Source organism: Rutidosis leptorrhynchoides, chromosome 3 (assembly GCF_046630445.1).
Source record: "Rutidosis leptorrhynchoides isolate AG116_Rl617_1_P2 chromosome 3, CSIRO_AGI_Rlap_v1, whole genome shotgun sequence".
In the NCBI taxonomy this organism is placed as follows: Eukaryota; Viridiplantae; Streptophyta; class Magnoliopsida; order Asterales; family Asteraceae; genus Rutidosis; species Rutidosis leptorrhynchoides.
The window spans coordinates 19,586,487-19,605,000 of NC_092335.1; the positions used below are offsets into that span (position 1 = coordinate 19,586,487).

At 34.9% G+C, this 18,514-nt stretch overlaps 2 protein-coding genes and 1 pseudogene across 2 annotated transcripts; 2 read left to right on the forward strand and 1 right to left on the reverse strand.

The window, feature by feature from the left end:
- Window positions 1-640: 640 nt before the first annotated feature.
- Window positions 641-7,334, forward strand: LOC139899733 (receptor-like protein EIX2). Its single transcript, XM_071882575.1, has 5 exons — window positions 641-1,374; window positions 1,457-2,322; window positions 2,411-3,414; window positions 5,539-5,680; window positions 6,944-7,334. Exons 1-4 carry the CDS (start codon window positions 891-893, stop codon window positions 5,567-5,569), a joined length of 2,385 nt encoding a protein of 794 aa, XP_071738676.1. The 5' UTR covers window positions 641-890; the 3' UTR covers window positions 5,570-5,680; window positions 6,944-7,334.
- Window positions 7,335-10,380: 3,046 nt separating this feature from the next.
- LOC139895800 (F-box/FBD/LRR-repeat protein At1g13570-like) lies at window positions 10,381-12,453 on the forward strand. The gene is made up of 5 exons (XM_071878346.1): window positions 10,381-10,406; window positions 10,814-11,461; window positions 11,552-11,653; window positions 11,761-11,922; window positions 12,016-12,453. The coding sequence occupies exons 2-5, from the start codon at window positions 10,820-10,822 to the stop codon at window positions 12,346-12,348; spliced, it is 1,239 nt and encodes a 412-aa protein (XP_071734447.1). The 5' UTR covers window positions 10,381-10,406; window positions 10,814-10,819; the 3' UTR covers window positions 12,349-12,453.
- Window positions 12,454-12,801: 348 nt separating this feature from the next.
- LOC139899734 (protein EARLY RESPONSIVE TO DEHYDRATION 15-like) lies at window positions 12,802-13,634 on the reverse strand (annotated as a pseudogene).
- Between the last annotated feature and the right edge of the window lie 4,880 nt (window positions 13,635-18,514).

The following is an 18,514-nucleotide window of genomic DNA, read 5'->3' on the forward strand; positions in this document are numbered from 1 at the left end:
CCCCTCCCAAAAGTACACTCAAGTTCTGCCACTGAGTCTATACGTGGAAAATTAAGTACCTCTTTAGTCAAAGTCTTTCTGTTTGAAATTAAATACGCAACCTTGAACAATAAGCATTTAATAGCTATACTTAGTCTTACAATATGATTAATGTTGGAAACTTTCACTAGCTTCTACCTAATACACGATATGTTTAATGGTCATGATGAGGTGTACACCACACGGTTGCATTAGTGTTCTACTTAAAAGAATGAGCTAATAATTTCTCGGCACGAGTATTTCACAAAACTAATGTGTTCTTCAACAATCTCTTCATATGCTTACTTTAATTTATATACTAGTAATTTTGTCCAAAAGTAGCAAATTTTAGGTAGGTATCATGATCATAATAACAGATTATATATTCAACATATGTTCTGATAAATAAAATTGTTGTTATTTTATTGAATGCAACATATCATATAACTGTATTATAAAAGTTTATTTAAAAAAAAAAAAGGTCTATCTTATTAATAATATGTGGCGGAAGAGATTGAGTCCACCAACTAATTCTCCTAAGTAAAAAATGTGAATCCAAGCATCATCACTTTATTACTAAAAAGTCATGGTCTTTGGATTGTAAATTGGAGGTCAACAGGAATAGTCGGCAGGTTTGCGTGTGTTATTTATATACACATGACAGACCTTCCTTGATAAAATGTAGTGAAAACGATTACAACTTTTCATGAAACTTATAGTTAATTAGTTCTATACATACTTTCTAACTCACTGCTGCTGATAAATTGAAGTTTTAGTTTCTTCTGGCTTCGATCAACACCTGAGGTGTTAAGCTACTCTCCTCGGTTTTCCATTTATATTGATAGATATAAATAAATAAATTGTATGATATAATGCATGCTGCTGTCTATTGGTTGCTATGCATACTGTTATTTGTTAGTGATGTCGATCATAGTCTCGGGCTCAATGAAGATTCCAACGTGACGGTTACAGGGTCATGTATCGAGAAGGAGAGACAAGCTTTACTGATGTTTAAAGCAGACTTAAAAGACATAAATGATTGGAGAAATGAAGAAGGAAAGATGGATTGTTGCAAATGGCCAGGTGTCTATTGTGACACCGACACTGGTCACGTAACCGAACTGCGTCTTTCTATTTATCCCAATTTGGTAGGTAAAATTAATCCGTCAGTAAAGCTCCTAAAGCAGTTACAAACTCTTGATTTATCTGGAATTGATTTTCAGTCCAATCAAATACCAAACTTTTTGAGTTCCCTTACCACCTTACAGCATTTGCATATGTCTAATGCTAATCTCAGTGGACCTATTCCTCATCAACTTGGAAATCTCTCCAAATTGATTTCACTCGATCTCAGTGGTAATTCGTTGCAGGGATCTATACCTGTTTCCCTTGAACCTTTAAGTTTTCTCTTCTACATAAATCTCTCAGTAAAACTTCCTTACGGGCCCCGTGCCTAATTTCGGTGGATGGTCATCGTTGACTAGCTTATTGCTTGCCCACAATTCTCTCAACGGAAGCATTCCCGACTTCACAGGATGCAAGTCCCTACTAAAAGTAGACCTCTCTGGTAATCAGTTGAGTGGTGATTTACCCAACAGTTTGGGTCAACTATCAAATCTTACTTCTCTCGATGTTTCATCCAACTCCCTTCATGGTGTGATATCCGACCTTCACTTTATAAATCTCTCTTCCATAACCTATTTGGACATGTCTTTCAATTCAATTTCATTTAACTTGAGCTCAGATTTTAGAATTCCATTCCAGTTAGAGACCATAAAGTTGCAATCATGCAAGTTGGGACCTAGTTTTCCGTTGTGGATCAAAACTCAAACAAGTTTCCAACATCTAGATATTTCAAGTGCTGGTATATCAGATAGTGTCCCTGTCTGGTTCTGGGACCTACCCCTTGGATTGAAATTGTTGAACCTTTCTTCAAATGACTTGAAGGGTACGCTTCCAAATATATCATCAGATTTTGACCAGTATCCTGGATTGGATTTGAGTAACAACCGTTTCGAAGGTAGGGTACCACTATTGCCTTCTAAACTCGCCTCGTTAAACCTTTCTAGAAACAAATTCAAAGGGGACCTCTCTTTCTTATGTCATATTGTTGGGGAATTAAATTTCATCGACCTCTCTAGCAATTCATTTTCCGGTAGCCTTCCTGATTGTTGGTCGCATTTCCAAAAGCTGGTAATTCTTGATTTATCTTACAACAATTTATCCGGGAATATTCCTTTGTCTTTTGGATTCTTGAATCAGCTAGAGGCATTGTATTTGCGTAAAAATGCATTTGTTGGTGAAGTGCCCATGTCCTTGAGCAACTGTACAAATCTGAGGTTTGTGGATCTTGGGGAAAACAAGTTATCTGGCACAATACCTGCGTGGGTAGGGGAAAGACTTGCCTGCGTGGGTAGGGGAAAGACTTGCGAGTCTGTATGTTCTTGTTTTACGATCAAATATATTCAATGGTATCCTACCCTCCCAATTATGTTTGTTGAACAATCTTAATATCCTTGACCTATCTAACAATGGATTGGTGGGTAATATTCCTGGTTGCGTTGGTAACTTCACATCTATGTCTAGTAAAAGGTCCGGAAATGATAGGACTAATCATTCTTATAAGTCGTATCATTTTATTCCTGGAGATTATCATCCTACTTTTCCGGGTTGTACTGTTGAATCTCAGTGTCCTGGTGCTGGTGCTCCTGTTGTCTATCCTATACAGGAGGTACATCAAGAGTTCATTGATAATGCATTGGTTGCATGGAAAGGAATAGAAAGATCGTTTGGAAGAAGTATTCTCGAGCTACTGAATATCATTGATCTTTCAAACAATAGCTTATCTGGGAAGCTTCCCTTTGAGATCACTCATCTTGCCGAATTAGTCTCCTTAAATATCTCATTCAACAAACTACATGGTGAACTACCAAAAGATATCGGTATGTTGAGATCTCTTGATTCTCTTGACTTGTCGAAAAATCAATTTTCTGGAAAGATCCCATCAAGTTTGGCACGGTTGGACGGTTTAGGTTATCTTGACCTCTCATTTAATAACTTGTCGGGAAAAATACCAACTAGGACTCAACTCCAAGGCTTTAATTCATCCTTTTATGAAGGTAACCCACTACTATATGGACCTCCTCTCTCACCCGTATCTGGGCCTACACCTTCTACAACCGGTGTTGTGGAGGATGACAATGAATTAGGTGGAGATAATGACTTTTGGAAATCGTATTACATGGGAATGGGTGCTGGATTTGCAGCTGGATTTTGGTGGATTTGCGGTCTTGTATTTTTCAACCGTCGATGCAGACATTTATTTTTTGCATCATTAAGTCTGGCACAAGATTGGATATACGTAACATTGGCTTTGTTCTTTCGGAAGTTTAATAGGTAAATATTGTGTCAGTTCTGTATTCAATTCATCCATAGTAGTTACATAAAAATATACTATTTTATATCCTTTGTTTATTTATTCATTAGCTAAGGCTGAATTCGAATCAACAACCACGAGTACTTGTATGTTCAAATCACCTTAAGCGTACCAATAATCGTATCAAAGATTACTCATCCTAACATGGTTCCACCAGGGTTAAGTTGCTTTCATATGCTTTCCTTACTGCGATACTATTGTTTTTTTAAAGGCAAACTCACACACACCATTAACACGAATATATACAATACTGCGATACTATTGTTACAATGCAAATACAATACTGCGATACTATTGTTACAATGCAATATAAGCTGTTTGTTTTACAGATTTTAGGAGTGGCTTTACATTTATAAGTAGCAATTTCATATAATTGTTATTCACGAAAGTTGCATGCATATTCAACTGAATCGTTCATCTTGATTGTTTACTAGTTTTGTAAGCGTAGATTTATGAATGATATTGGCAGTTTATTCTTGATTGTTATCAATAGTTTCTTCTTGATTCTTATCAATAGAAAGAAATGGGATGGGTTAACTATAGGTGATCTTGTTTTTTTTTCTTTTTCCCCTTTTTTTGGCCTAATATAACGCTAACATAAAACTAAGTTTTTCGTCAATCGATGAAAAAGACGAACAAGTTACAACTTCAAACGCAAACCAAGGCTCGGGAACAGTAAACAAACCATAAAGCTAAACACAGTGCCTAAGCTAACTAAACGCGAGTCTTAGAAAACCGAAACACAAAAAGCAAACACGAGAAATAAGCAACATACCGCATCCAAACCAAAAGCAAACACGAGAAATAAGCAACATACCGCATCCAAACCAAAAGCTAAAAGACACCAGGCCAGATACTGCGATCATAAAAAACGAAACAAACCGCGCTAAATACTACCCGACTACCTCTTTACCTTTACCTTTATTTTGCCGAGTCTTTAAAATTGATTTAACAACCACACCGTCAACATATATGAGTTATAATAAGTCAAGTAATGAAGTACGGAGTATATAATTGGAAAAAATTTGACTGGACTTAAAATCTTGTAGTATCAATAAAAAAAACAGGGACGACCTTCAAATTTACCCTAAACTCGGTGTAAGTTTTATTCAATATTAGAAATAGTTTATTATTATTATTTTTTTACGACGATTCGATTTGAGGTAGAAAGACTAAGGTGGCGTTTGGTTAGGGGATTTCAAATCCTAGGATTTCAAATCCTAGGATTTCAAATCCCTTGGGATTTCAAATCCCATGGAATTTAAAATGCTAGTATTTGAAATCCTATCATCTGTTTGGTTCACGTTTTTTATTCGAAGGATTTTATGTCTAAAATATAAAATAGCTCATCTTCTTGAATTTGAATTTGATTCAAACCCAAACCCAAACTCGAATTTGATTCAAACCCAAACCCAATATATATGAACATAGAAAAAGAGAAGTTAGACCCTATATAGTTAGATGAAAATTTGCATACACATATATTAAAGAACCATTCCTGACTATTAAATTTTTTTTACTGCATATCATAACACTCTTTAAGAACCATTGTGACGGTGATGATGAATAACGTCGATTTGTTCAATTGTCTTCTTTTACCGGAATTTGTAGTGGTGGATGTGGTGGTGATGGTTAGTTCTTCGTAGAAACTGATTTACAAAATATGAAGTTTAGGTTTTCAATTTGTAAATTATGATATGATGTTAAGTAAAAAATAAATATTGTGGGGAAGAAGAAAAGAACATCCAGTGATTTTTGGGGAAGAAGGTTTTGGGAAAAAAATATATTACGGAGTAGGTGGATTGGTAAGGATGCAACCTTTTTTACTTGGGAATTGAAATCCTACCTCAAACCTAAGGATTTGAGAATCCCTCATTCATGGGATTTAAATTACAAATCCTTCCTCTAAATCCTTCAACCAAACATATCATTTCATGGAATTTCAAATACAAATCCTATGAAATCCCTCCAACCAAACGCACCCTAATGACTGAATGACTACTCGTCACTGACGAGGGACCGAAATTGTCAAGTATCACAAACAATTGTGGGCTAAACCCCCGATTATTATCTTATTTCACCAGGAACACGAAAGTAGCAAGTGATTTTAAATGATGAAAAAGAAAGCTAAAGTCATGAAGTTCTGAACGATTGATAGTGGATTTTTAAGCTAATGCGACAACAAAACACATCAAAGATAGTTAATTCGTCAATAGTAAACTTGAGGTATGATTTCTAACCTAATTGAACTAGGGTTCTTATGAGTGTTGATGATTTTTGTCAAAGTTGGTAGGTTATGCTTGGCGATGAAAATGATGGTTCCTAGATGGTGAAATAATAAGTTAACATATACTGTATAAATTACTGATTTTGGTTAGATGATGAAAGTGAGTGTTGGCTATAATTTACTGCTTTTATATTTAAACTTGAGGTATGATTTCTAACCTAATTGAGCTAGGGTTCTATGAGTGTTGACTATTTTAGTTATAGTTGATAGTTTATGCTTGGCGATGAAATTGATGGTTAGATGTTAGCATATACTATAATTTACTGATTTTTGTTAGATGATGAGGGAGTGTTGGCTATAATTTACTGATTTTAACTTCAAACAAGGTGAAATTATATACATGCATCCTGTAAATTGTTTGAATTGTGTTAAAACAAACATAACTGGTTGAGATGATTAAATCGTTGAAAGTAATAGTATTTTACTTTAAAAAGATTGGATATAAATTATAAAAAATAGCTTAAAATTGAGGTATGCTTTTGAGCAAGAAATCTCTAAACCCAAGCAGGGGTTAGAAGACCGGTTGACTTGTGGAAAAATAAGTACTCTCTGGTTAAAGTCGAAAATAAGTAGTTCTATGGTTAACGTCTTCATGTTTGATTCTATTCACACACACACACACACACACACACACACACACACACACACATCTTTTCCTTGTAATTCAACTTTTGCAGACACAGACAATTTTCTTGTGGTTCAGCTTTACTTATGATAATCCCATAATCCAAAACGTAATCTACCCTCGAATACATATATTTCTCATCTTACCCCAAACCCTACCTACAATGAGGTTGAGTGTTGTTGTTTTTGACATCTTGCAAAATAATATGTTTATAATTAAATAGGCAAGCTTCAACATTAAGCATTTAATCTCTACAATTTTTTCTTACAATTGGTTAATATAGGAAAGTTTTCTCAGCTTCTACCTAATACAGTGGATGCTGAAATATATTGTAAATGAGTGCTGAGTTGATTACCTCATATTATTCATGAGTTCTGAGTTGATTATCATATATTATATACTATACATGTTCATTTTGATGTATAAAAAAAGGTTAAGTTAATAATGCCTCAAATGATGATAGCTGGTTGGAGAGATACAAATGTTTGGAAAAGTTTGAATACTGTTACAGCTGAAACTTGTTTATTATTTATCTCTTAAACTTTTCAGTTTATCTTGAATTGCTGTATGTATGCAGGATACAATGAAGCATCCTCGACGCAAAAGAGGGAAAAAAAAGTTATCATTGGATCGAATCAGCAGTCTTCCTTCATCAATAATTGACGCCATCGGTCATCCTATGTCTTTTACCTATCAAAGATGCAGTCAGGACAAGTATCCTCTCGAGGGAATGGAGGTACAATTGGACCAACATTCCTGTACTCCGTTTTCGCTTCGATGACTTTTTTGTATCAGAAACTGGTACAGATGTGCTATCCATTCTAGTGCAAACATATGACTTTTCTCAAGAAGCACTAGGCATGATACATGAGCGTAACTATATTGATGCTATGAAGCAATGTTTCTTATTGCATCGGGGCCCACTTCTCGAGTTCTCCCTTTTGGCACAAACAGACAGTGTTGAACTTGACCAACTAATCAGTCACTTGTCAATGAAAAATACACTCCAAATATTGACTCTTGATATGACTAATTAGTCTACGTTACCATTATCCATCTTTTCAATGCATCAGTTAACGAAGCTAAGTCTCCATAAGTGTTGTATAAACCATCATTCAAAAATTAAAGGATTTAAAAACCTGACCAGCTTGTATTTGCGCGATGTGAAGATTTCCAGAAAGACTCTTTTACATCTTGTATCCTCCTGTCCATTACTCAAGAGCTTCACTCTGGTAAGTAAGTAAATTAGTTCTGATTATAATATGCATTCTAATTCTAATTTTAATGAATTTCACGACTTATCTAGAAATTGTAAGTTACTGCAGTTTATACATGATATTCTTGGCAATCATAAATCCTCCATTTTTGACCTAATTGAGCGCTTGCCTGTTATTGAACATCTGATTACTCATACTGGGGTTTCTGATGTAAGTTAAGTCATTCTCATAATATATATATATATATATATATATATATATATATATATATATATATATATATATATATATATATATATATATATATATATATATATATATATATATATATATATATGTATATATATATATATATAGTTAAATAGTTAATAATGTGCTTGTAAAATAAAGACTTTGCCTTATTACTCTTTGTTTTGGCCAATGGTTACAGTGTTTTTCCTTTGGCTCGCTTCCACAAGAGCTTCTAATCTCTTTAGTACACCTTAAGTACCTGCATATAGATGACATGCTTTCCTTTCACTCTGATGACTTACCTATGCTTTTCCATTTAATCCGAAGTTCCCCGAATCTGGAGACGCTCAGTCTACATGTAAGTCACTGAAGTCCATCTTGTATCCTATGTTTTCAAATTCATGCCAAATATATTGACGAATGAACTACTTACATTTGTGGTAGATTTGTGATATGACTTATTCTAAAACACCAATTACAATCAAGAACTATTCAAATATTTGGTTGAAGAACCTGAGTGAATTGAAAATATTTGGACACTTCAACATCGAGCGTCTTTTGGAGTGTGTGCAACTAATATTAGCCTAGTCCCCCACGCTGAAGAAGGTAAGCATATATACACGTGAATACGATGAAGTATCAAAGATATCAAGACTTCTGCTACACTCCCCATCTGCGTCAGGATCGATAGAAATAATTGTCGAGTATTCAGATGATGTCTCTATGCTATGGGGGCTTAAAAACTCACCTGAGCTTACCTGACTCTCTTGCTAGTAACTGTGAGCTGCTACTCGTTTAGTTCTCATTTCTTTGGTTAAACTTTTTTCTGAGATGATTGATATGTCAGGAGTCCAACAAAACAAATATATACATGTACTTTTTTTGGGTGGTGGTGTTGCTATGATTCTTATCTTTTTTTTATATATATGTTATTACACACCTTGTAGGTACTCTAGTGGGTTTCCTGATTGTTGGTCACAATTCCCAAATCTGGTAGTTCTTGATTTTTATCATACAACAATTTATCAGGTTTTTGCATAGACCAACTGTGAGCTGCCATTCTAGCTTTTGACTTTCTATAATCTATTCGTTGAAGATGGGAATTTGTTTACTGATCAATAAGTAATTGGACCTAGCTTAAGAAGAAATCTAAAGATATCAACGGTTCTTCCTTCTACGAGATGAAGACGAGGATCTTTTGCTTGATTCTGTGGCCCCACAGTTTGGTGATGATGACTGATGAGCCCTTGGTTGGATTGCGGAAAGACACATTCTTGGTAGTTGGAGTTGGTGGGGTCGCTTCCAAGGTCTCTACTTTTGTGTGTGAAACCGCATCCAAACATAACCCATATACAGTTATACAGTTACTTCAGTGAATATGAAAGTATATCGGTTTTTGCATAGACTAATTGTACTTAACTAACAACATCTAAGCACACACCAAACTATTGGAGTCACTTCACATGATTAGTTTTGAGATAATGAGATGCACCTTTGATTCACAACTTTCAAATTAAGCGGTAGAAAATAAAAAAAAAATTCAAAGTTACACAGATATTTCATGATCATTGGTTCTTAAGGTTATATGCATCATTCACACCTTTACCGTTGTTATTGTACATGATCTGTCTTAGATATAATCTGGCTCACTGACCCACAAACCTAGCCTTAACTTTAGCGACTCACCTAAAATTTGTTTTACTTGCTGAGTGTAATGCGTAGGAAAGGCCACCATTCTTTTTGCCAAGCTGTACAGGAATGTACACAGTGAACATTGTGGCACCTAGTTTCACACAATGGATAAAATCTCAAAGATATTTCGAGTATCTTGATATTTCCAGTGATGGAATATCTGATAGTGTCCCTGTGTGGTTCTGGGACCTACCACGTGGGTTAACATTGTTGAATTTGTCTTCAAATGAATTATGGGGTAAGCTACTAGATAGTATGATTTCTAACCTAATTGAGCTAGGGTTCTATGAGTGTTGATGATTTTTGTCAAAGTTGGTAAGGTTATGCTTGGCGGTGAAATTGATGGTTCCTAGATGGTGAAATAAGTTAACATTTACTGTATAATTTACTGATTTTGGTTAGATGATGAAAGTGCGTGTTGGCTATAATTTACTGATTTTAACCTTAAAAAGGTGTAATTATATTATATTTATATACATGAATCGTGTATATTGTTTGAATTGTGTTAAACAAACATAACTGGTTGAGATGATTAAATTGTTGAAGTGATAGTATTTCTTTAAAAAGATTGGATAGAAATTATAAAAAAAATAGCTTAAAATTGAGATATGCTTTTGAGCAAGAAATCTCTAAACCCAAACGGGGGTTAGAAGACCGGTTGACTTGTGGAAAAATAAGTACTCTCTGGTTAAAGTCGAAAATAAGTAGTTTTATGGTTAACGTTTCCTGTTTGATTCTATTCACACACACACACACACACATCTTTTCCTTGTAATTCAACTAGACACAGACAATTTTCTTGTGGTCCAGCTTTACTTTTGATAATCCCATAATCCAAAACGTAACCTACCCTTGAATACATATATTTCTCATCTTACCCCAAACCCTACCCACAATGAGGTTGAGTGTTGTTGTTTTTGACATCTTGCAAAATAATATGTTTATAATTAAATAGGCAAGCTTCAACATTAAGCATTTAATCTCTACTATTTTTTCTTACAATTGGTTAATATAGGAAAGTTTTCTCAGCTTCTACCTAATACAGTGGATGCTGAAATATATTGTAAATGAGTGCTGAGTTGATTACCTCATATTATTCATGAGTTCTGAGTTGATTATCATATATTATATACTATACATGTTCATTTTGATGTATAAAAAAAGGTTAAGTTAATAATGCCTCAAATGATGAAAGCTGGTTGGAGAGATACAAATGTTTGGAAAAGTTCGAATACACTGTTACAGCTGAAACTTGTTTATTATTTATCTCTTAAACTTTTTAGTTTATCTTGAATTGCTGTATGCAGGATACAATGAAGCATCCTCGACGCAAAAGAGGGAAAAAAAAGTTATCATTGGATCGAATCAGCAGTCTTCCCCCATCAATAATTGACACCATCCTATATCTTTTACCTATCAAAGATGCAGTCAGGACAAGTATCCTCTCAAGGGAATGGAGGTACAATTGGACCAACATTCCTGTACTCCGTTTTCGCTTCGATGACTTTTTTGTATCAGAAACTGGTACAGATGCGCTATCCATTCTAGTGCAAACATATGACTTACCTCAAGAAGCACTAGGCATGATAAATGATCATCACTATATCGATGCTATGAAGCAATGTTTTTTATTGCATAAGGGCCCACTTCTCGAGTTCTCCCTTTTGGCACTAGAACAAACTGTTGAATTTGACCAACTTATTGGTCATTTGTCAATGAAAAATACACTCCAAATGTTGAGTATTGAAATGCTTAATGAGGATAGTTTACCATTATCCATCTTTTCAATGCAACAATTAACGAAGCTAAGTCTCCGTATTTTTTGTATAAACCATTACTCAAATATTAAAGGATTTAAAAACCTGACCAACTTGTATTTGCGCGATGTGAAGATTTCCACAAAGACTCTTTTACATATTGTATCCTCCTGTCCATTACTCAAGAGCTTCACTCTGGTAAGTAAGTAAATTAGTTGTGATTATAATAGTATGCGTTCTAGTTCTAATGAATTTCACGACTTATCTAGAACTTGTAAGTTACTGCAGTTTATACATGATATTCTCGGCAATGATAAATCCTCCATTAGTGACCTAATTGAGTGCTTGCCTATTATTGAACGTCTGATTATTCACACGGGGGTTTATGATGTAAGTTAAGTATTTCTCATTATATATATGTAGTTATAGTTAATAATGTGCTTGTAAAATAAAGACTTTGCCTTCTTATTACTCTTTGTTTTGGCCAACGCTTATAGCGCTTTTACTTTGACTCGCTTCCACCACGAGAGCAGCTAATCTCTTTAGTCCACCTTAAGTACTTGCATATAGATGACATGTGTTCCTATTACTCAGATGATTTACCTATGTTTTTCCATTTAATCCGAAGTTCCCCAAATCTGGAGACAGTCAGTCTACATGTAAGTCACTAAAGTCCATCTCGTATCCTATGTTTTCAAATTCAAGCCAAAATACATATATTGACGAATGAAATACTTATATATTTCTGGTAGGTTTGTGATTTGACTTATTCTGAAACACCGATTACATTCAAGAACTATTCAAATATCTGGTTGAAGAATTTGAGTGAATTGAAGATATTTGGACAATTCGAAATCGAGCTTAATTTGGAGTTTGTGCAACTACTATTAGCCAAGTCCCCCATGCTGAAGAAGGTAAGTATATATACACGTACATATGATGACGTGTCAAAGTTATCAAGACTTCTGCTAGACTCCCCATGTGCATCAGGATCGATAGAAATAATTGTCGAGTATTCAGATGATGTCTCTATGCTATGGGGGCTTAAAAATTCACCTGAGCTTACCTCTATGCTCTATCGTTAAACTTTTTGTTGCTACGTCTGAGATATGGTACTTTTTTTTGGTGGTGGCGTTGTTGCTATGATTCCTATCTTTTATATATATATAAAGATATTTGAAATGGTGTTTGGTTGCAGTTGAATTATGTGAAAATACAATAATTATGTGAAAATACAATGAAACCAATCTTCTCAAATACTAGCAGAACACTGAAAAAAAGCACATAAACATGACCAACATGGCTTTTTAAATTTCTATATATATATTTTTTACAATTATCTTCACATTTCCCTGGCTAGTCAAAATGAACGACGTCAGAAAACGAACAAGGCTAAATACAATGACAAAAGCTGAGAACTTGCTCCGACTGTACATAAACTTACAACAAACAAAAGACAATACTTGGGTTGTTCAACACTGGATTACTCTAAACTTAAGCTGATTTAGACCAGAGAAAGCTTTATAAACTAACAACACTTAACTGGGTTGCTGAATGCGTTGTGTGTGTTACTTTGGGCTAACTGGTTTTGCTGGTTTCTCCCAATACCCTAACAATCTCCAATGGTGACTTTGGCCCCCTTTCTCTCACTGGTTTCACATCCAATTCCAAACCTAATCATACCCATACGAAATTCAAGACGAAATGTAAAACATTGTTTAATATAAACAATTACTATTCATGAATGTGTATACTAAGTTACTAACTTACCAATTGATTTGGGATTTTTGGGATTTGCTTGAAAGCATTTGGAGCATGAGCGTTTCTCCTTTCCAATTCAGACGAAAGGAGGAACTGTTCATATTGTGATTCCATAGTTAAGGTTTCTTCATCAGCATCAATGGAATCCGGAAGCAGATCAACAATGTCGGTGAAATCAAATTGAAATTCGTCTTCTGCATTTTCAAAGAAACCGCCTTCACCTTGTTGGCTAAGACAATAGTCATGAAACCAAGAGGAAGTTGTGACCAGGTCCCACCATTCAGGGATCTTTAACGACTAGGCGCACAGCAGCAGGGACAAACAATACGGCGTGGGGGGGGGGGGGGGGGGGGGAGTTTTCCCAGCAGGCGATCCAGGACACGTGTAGTCGCATTCTGTCTATGCAGGTGGGCTGCACGTGTTCAAAGCAGTCCGGGTGCGGGTGAAATTCCCGACGATGGTTGTGAGGTTCGATCCCGGGTTTCTACCTAACGTGTGAGTGTGTCTAACCAGCTAACCAGCAGTTCAAAAAAAAAAAAAAAAAAAAAAAAAAAAAAAATACGGCGTTCGTATTAAGTGTAGAAGACCTCTGTGCAGAAACCAATGTCATCCTTATGTGCCGTAAATCAAAACTACATAACATGAACAAAAACATCATTAGTTTGTGTTGAACAACCATTTACGTAAATATTATCATCACAAGTTGAACAGATGTTTCAAATTTCTTAGATCAATATTCTAACTCGAATCTTTATAAGCAATATACTCAGCTATCATAGAGGTTTATCAACGATCAGATTTAAAATCACATGTTTCATTATCCACATACTAAATACAAGTGTGTTTTTTCTTCTCCCATTGGTCCACGTGTACACCTTCCTCTCACAATCGACTACTGCTCACCTTTTGCCCTATGTTGTCGACCGGCCAAGTTTCTAACCGGGAAAGGAGTGGTTGCTTCATGATCTGTACAAATAGGTATCGCTGCGCCATACTTCCCATACCTTGGACACCCCGACCTTCATGAACAACATGCTTCTTTGTTTCTTTTTATCAATTTAACAATAATATTTTATCCAATTCCAACTCTAATTCCAGTTTTCGTATTGCAAGCCAAGCTCCATTTTCGGTCGATTCCACCTTTCGGTTTACCAGCACAGGTATTTGGTATTCTTTTTCTTGATTAATGCTTGCTATTGAATTTCTTAATTAGTATTATTGATTATTATTGATTGTTGCATGTTGATAATAGGTTCGATTTGTATGTATCGAATGCACATGATTTACAACCTCTTCAACTTACTATGTTTATGTTTATTTTTTTAGAAACTTTTGAATTATGATGTGTGAAATAGTTTGAATAATCAACATATATTTCTTATTTAGAACCTCTTTAGGTTTCCATGTTTGTGTTTTTAAAATTCCATTGCAGAATTCCTGACCAACGTGTTTATGTTTCTTTTTAAAACGTATTTAACTCCCACTGAAAATATCTCTGTATATGTGTATGCTTTGACAGAACATATATTTGTTATTTAGAACCTCTTTAGGTCTAAACAGCATGTTTATGTTTTTTTTTTTAAACGTATTTAACTTCAATTGAAAATATCTCTGTATCTGTGTATGTTTTGACCTGTTATATTTATACGTATCATAAACTATTTTGCACCATTATGTGCAAATTAGTTTGAATAGTTAACATAAATTTGTTATTTAGAACTTCTTGAACTTTTGTTTACAAACAACATATGAAACAGCAGTTTGAATAATCAACATATATTTCTTATTTAGAACCTCTTCAGGTTAGCATGTTGGTGTTTTTTAAAATTCCATTGCAAAATTCCTGAACAACGTGTTTATGTTTCTTTTTAAAACGTATTTAACTCCCAATGAAAATATCTCTGTATATGTGTATGTTTTGACAGAACATATATTTGTTGTTTAGAACCTCTTTAGGTCAGCATGTTTGTGTTTTTTTAACTTCCATTGCAAAAATCCTGAACAACATGTTTATGTTTTTTTTAAACGTATTTAACTTCAATTGAAAATATCTCTGTATCTGTGTATGTTTTGACCTGTTATATTTATATGTACCATAAACTACTTTGCACCATTATGTGCAAATTAGTTTGAATAGTTAACATAAATTTGTTATTTAGAACTTCCCGAACTTTTGTTTACAAACAACATATGAAAAGCAAAATAGTTGAAATTGAGTTTATTCATTTATATTATGTTTTTTATAATTGTTTTCCACTGTAATCATAGGGTTTATTAATTCATATTAACACCTTTAAAAATTATTACCTTTAATTCAGGCTCGTGCGATTGCAGTTCATCCTTCCATGTAATTTCTTCGCCTTTTCTTTTATTTAATATGTTGTTATTGTGGTGTAACGACCCGGCTTTTTCGACTTGCTTTTGTGCTTTGTGCTTTCACGAAACTGCGTATTTATGCATACTGAGCTATATTATACTTTGGGATCATACTACATGTGGATTACTTTCGTTTATATGTTAAAACGTGTCTTTAAGTACGTAGGTTACTTAACTTGATCTCCGGAAGCTTTTATGACCGTTAGTGTCACTTGACGTTTAGAACGAGCTATGTTTGTCGGTACACGTTTAACTTTGGTCATAATCGAAATATTATGACTACGAAATACTAATTGTTATTTTATAATAACAATTACTTGAGTTTTTGGATGCTTAATTACGCTTAGTAAATTACTAGAACACACTAGTTAGTCTTGTTGGACTTTCTACCTTGTTGGACTTTAGCCCACCCTACTCTAGCTAGTGGACTATTTAATTAGCCCAATTATTAATGGATTATGACCCATTTATATGTAAGAAAAATGTCCATTTATAAGAGCTAACATACTAGCATATTTGTTTACCATTATCACTAATGTTGCATGGGATCCCAACATAAGCACTAACTTTAGACCACCATTAACCAAAAAGCAAAAAGGTGTCTCCCTTGTCCCCTCCCAAAGCCGTCGGCCACCACCACCATGAGGCCTCCTCATCTCCTATAAATACCATGCTATTTCCTACCATTTCACACTTGATCTCATTCACAATTTACACACACTTACTCTCTTATTGTCTCTCTAGTCTTTCTCACTCTAAAATTTGTAAGTTTCAAGTTTTATTCTTCTTCCTTTCTTCTTCTTATAGTCGACATCATCATCATCATGTGGATATCAAGCTCTTTAGCTTTTTGATCTTGTTATATCTTGTAGATTCAAACTTGGATTTGAATCCTTCAAGAACATGGAAGATTCAAGCTTTCTAACTTTGAATCTTCACTTATTTTGTTAGATCTAAATCTTTTAGCTTATAATCTCTTTATTTTGTTGTAAAGATCAAAACTTGTGTTTATGGTCTTCATAAAACTTGAAGATCTAGCTTTATGCTTTCAAGATCTTTAAGAACATAAAAGATTCAAGCTTTCTAGCTTTGTAATCTCATAACTTTTGTGAAAAGGATCCAAGCTCTCTAGCTTAGGGTTCCATTACTTTGTTTGATCAAATTTATGTCTTGTTTGTTTGATTGAATGAAAGTTTGTAGCTTTTGTTGTAGATAGAATTTGTGTTTGTGTTAAGACTAAGAATATGATGTAACCTTGGTTCATCATCCTTCTAAAACTCTTAAGTGAGTTGAATTCTTACTTAGTCTTGACATTTTGTGTGTTGATGGTTGAATCTTGGTCAAAGTGATGCTAACACATCAATGAGTTGTACACTTGAAGCTACAAGCATCAAGGATGAGAACCGTGATGAGCATCAAGCACCAAGAATCCCACCGGAGCACTTGTTTACTGTTTTTCGGGGTCTGATCAGACTCTTTGGGCTTCTGGAAAATTGATTTTCAGATAGTTCGTTTCAAGTAGCTAACTTTTCGTTTAAGACTCACCTAAATCCGATATACGGATTAGGATTTATAGCCTTTTGAAAATCACTACGCCTTTGTAACGTCGTGCTGAAAATTCTAACCTACTCGCACTTAAACTGTCGCCACTGTCAAACGAAGACGAGTTAGTTCTGAAAATTGGTCAGCGGTTAGAGGACTCACATACGGATCCTTGGCCACTGACTACGCGTCTTTTTGATTTGTATAGAGGTGGTAACAGCTGTCCAAAGTCAGCCTATTGTTTCGATCTCTATTCTTGTTAAACTTACTTTAGCTATGATGAATGATGATGATGATGACACTTAGACTTAATTTATGCACTTTTAAACTTTTGGGGACAACATACTGACTTAGTGACCTTTGGTTTAGGTTGACGACCTTTCGGACCGACTTACTACTTGCATACTTTTCGTATCGACTTTTACTGCTTATTCACTGTGAGTTATAGCATCCCTTACTACTTTTACTATTTTTGGGATTGAGAATACATGCACTTTTTATGTTTTACATACTAGACACGAGTACTTAAACTTTACATATGTGTGGGTAACATAACGGCACAAAGATTCCCCTTAGCTCGGTAACGTTTAATCATTGGTTTCCTAACCGTGAACGCGAATCTTTGATATGGATCCATAGGGTTTGACATCCCCACTCGGGCTAGTCGCACTAGCATTCAACGGGTGTTTAATACTTCGAGGACAAACGCACTCACCAAGTGCACTTTTAGGGGGTGATATACTTCTTTTTAAGTTTAGTTACCGGGTGCCCACGGTTAAGCATATACTTTTCATACTGATTTAAACTGCTAGTTGAAGCACTGAAATCTCGTGGTCTACATTACTTTTACTGATTACAAACAAACTATAGCTCACCAACATTCGTGTTGACTTTTTAAGCGTGTATTTCTCAGGTGCTTAGAGGTTATTGCTTCCGCTGTTAGACTTGCTGTCTTGGTGTTATAGACTTGCTGTTACGGACCTGCTGTGTTAAATTTCCACTGCATTACTTAGGGATGTCTCAATCATGGAACTTTTATTTTGCATTCGTAACTTATGTTATTTTCAAACAATGGCTTTGTAACAACCTTTGGGTCACACACTTATGTTAATGCTTCTATTTATAGGAAGCACGTTATCTTTTGTAAAACGCTATCTTTTCATGAATGCAAAACTGGTTTTTAAACAACATATAGTGTTTGACCTTGTAATGATCCTGTTGTTGATGATTCGTACATGTTGATTTTGTACGGGGCGTCACATTTAGTATCAGAGCATTGGTTGTAGGGAATTAGGTTGCATTAGTGAGTCTAGACCAGGCCAAGTAGGATTCACTAATAGGACTAATCTACAACATGCTCGTTTATTTGTTACTGCTTACTACTGTTGCATGCTACTGCTTACTCTTACTGCTATGAGGACTTGCTGTATGCTATTGTTATCCTCGCTACTGCATGCTACTATCTGCTTTCGATTGCATGTTACTTTTGTTTAGTACTGTCGTTATTACCATGCTATGTACTGCTGTAGACGATCTAGGTTGCTGTAGTGCCTGATACGTGCTTGCTATATG

Bases quoted from the DNA above. Each gene is read 5' to 3' on its own strand.
- LOC139895800 (XM_071878346.1), top strand. From the start codon at position 10,820: ATGAAGCATCCTCGACGCAAAAGAGGGAAAAAAAAGTTATCATTGGAT. The intron at 11,654-11,760 runs GTAAGTTAAGTA...CAACGCTTATAG, and splicing joins TTCACACGGGGGTTTATGAT to CGCTTTTACTTTGACTCGCT. The intron at 11,923-12,015 runs GTAAGTCACTAA...TATTTCTGGTAG, and splicing joins TGGAGACAGTCAGTCTACAT to GTTTGTGATTTGACTTATTC.
- LOC139899733 (XM_071882575.1), top strand. From the start codon at position 891: ATGCATGCTGCTGTCTATTGGTTGCTATGCATACTGTTATTTGTTAGT. The intron at 1,375-1,456 runs GTAATTCGTTGC...AGTAAAACTTCC, and splicing joins GATTTCACTCGATCTCAGTG to TTACGGGCCCCGTGCCTAAT. The intron at 2,323-2,410 runs GTGCCCATGTCC...CTGCGTGGGTAG, and splicing joins AAAATGCATTTGTTGGTGAA to GGGAAAGACTTGCCTGCGTG.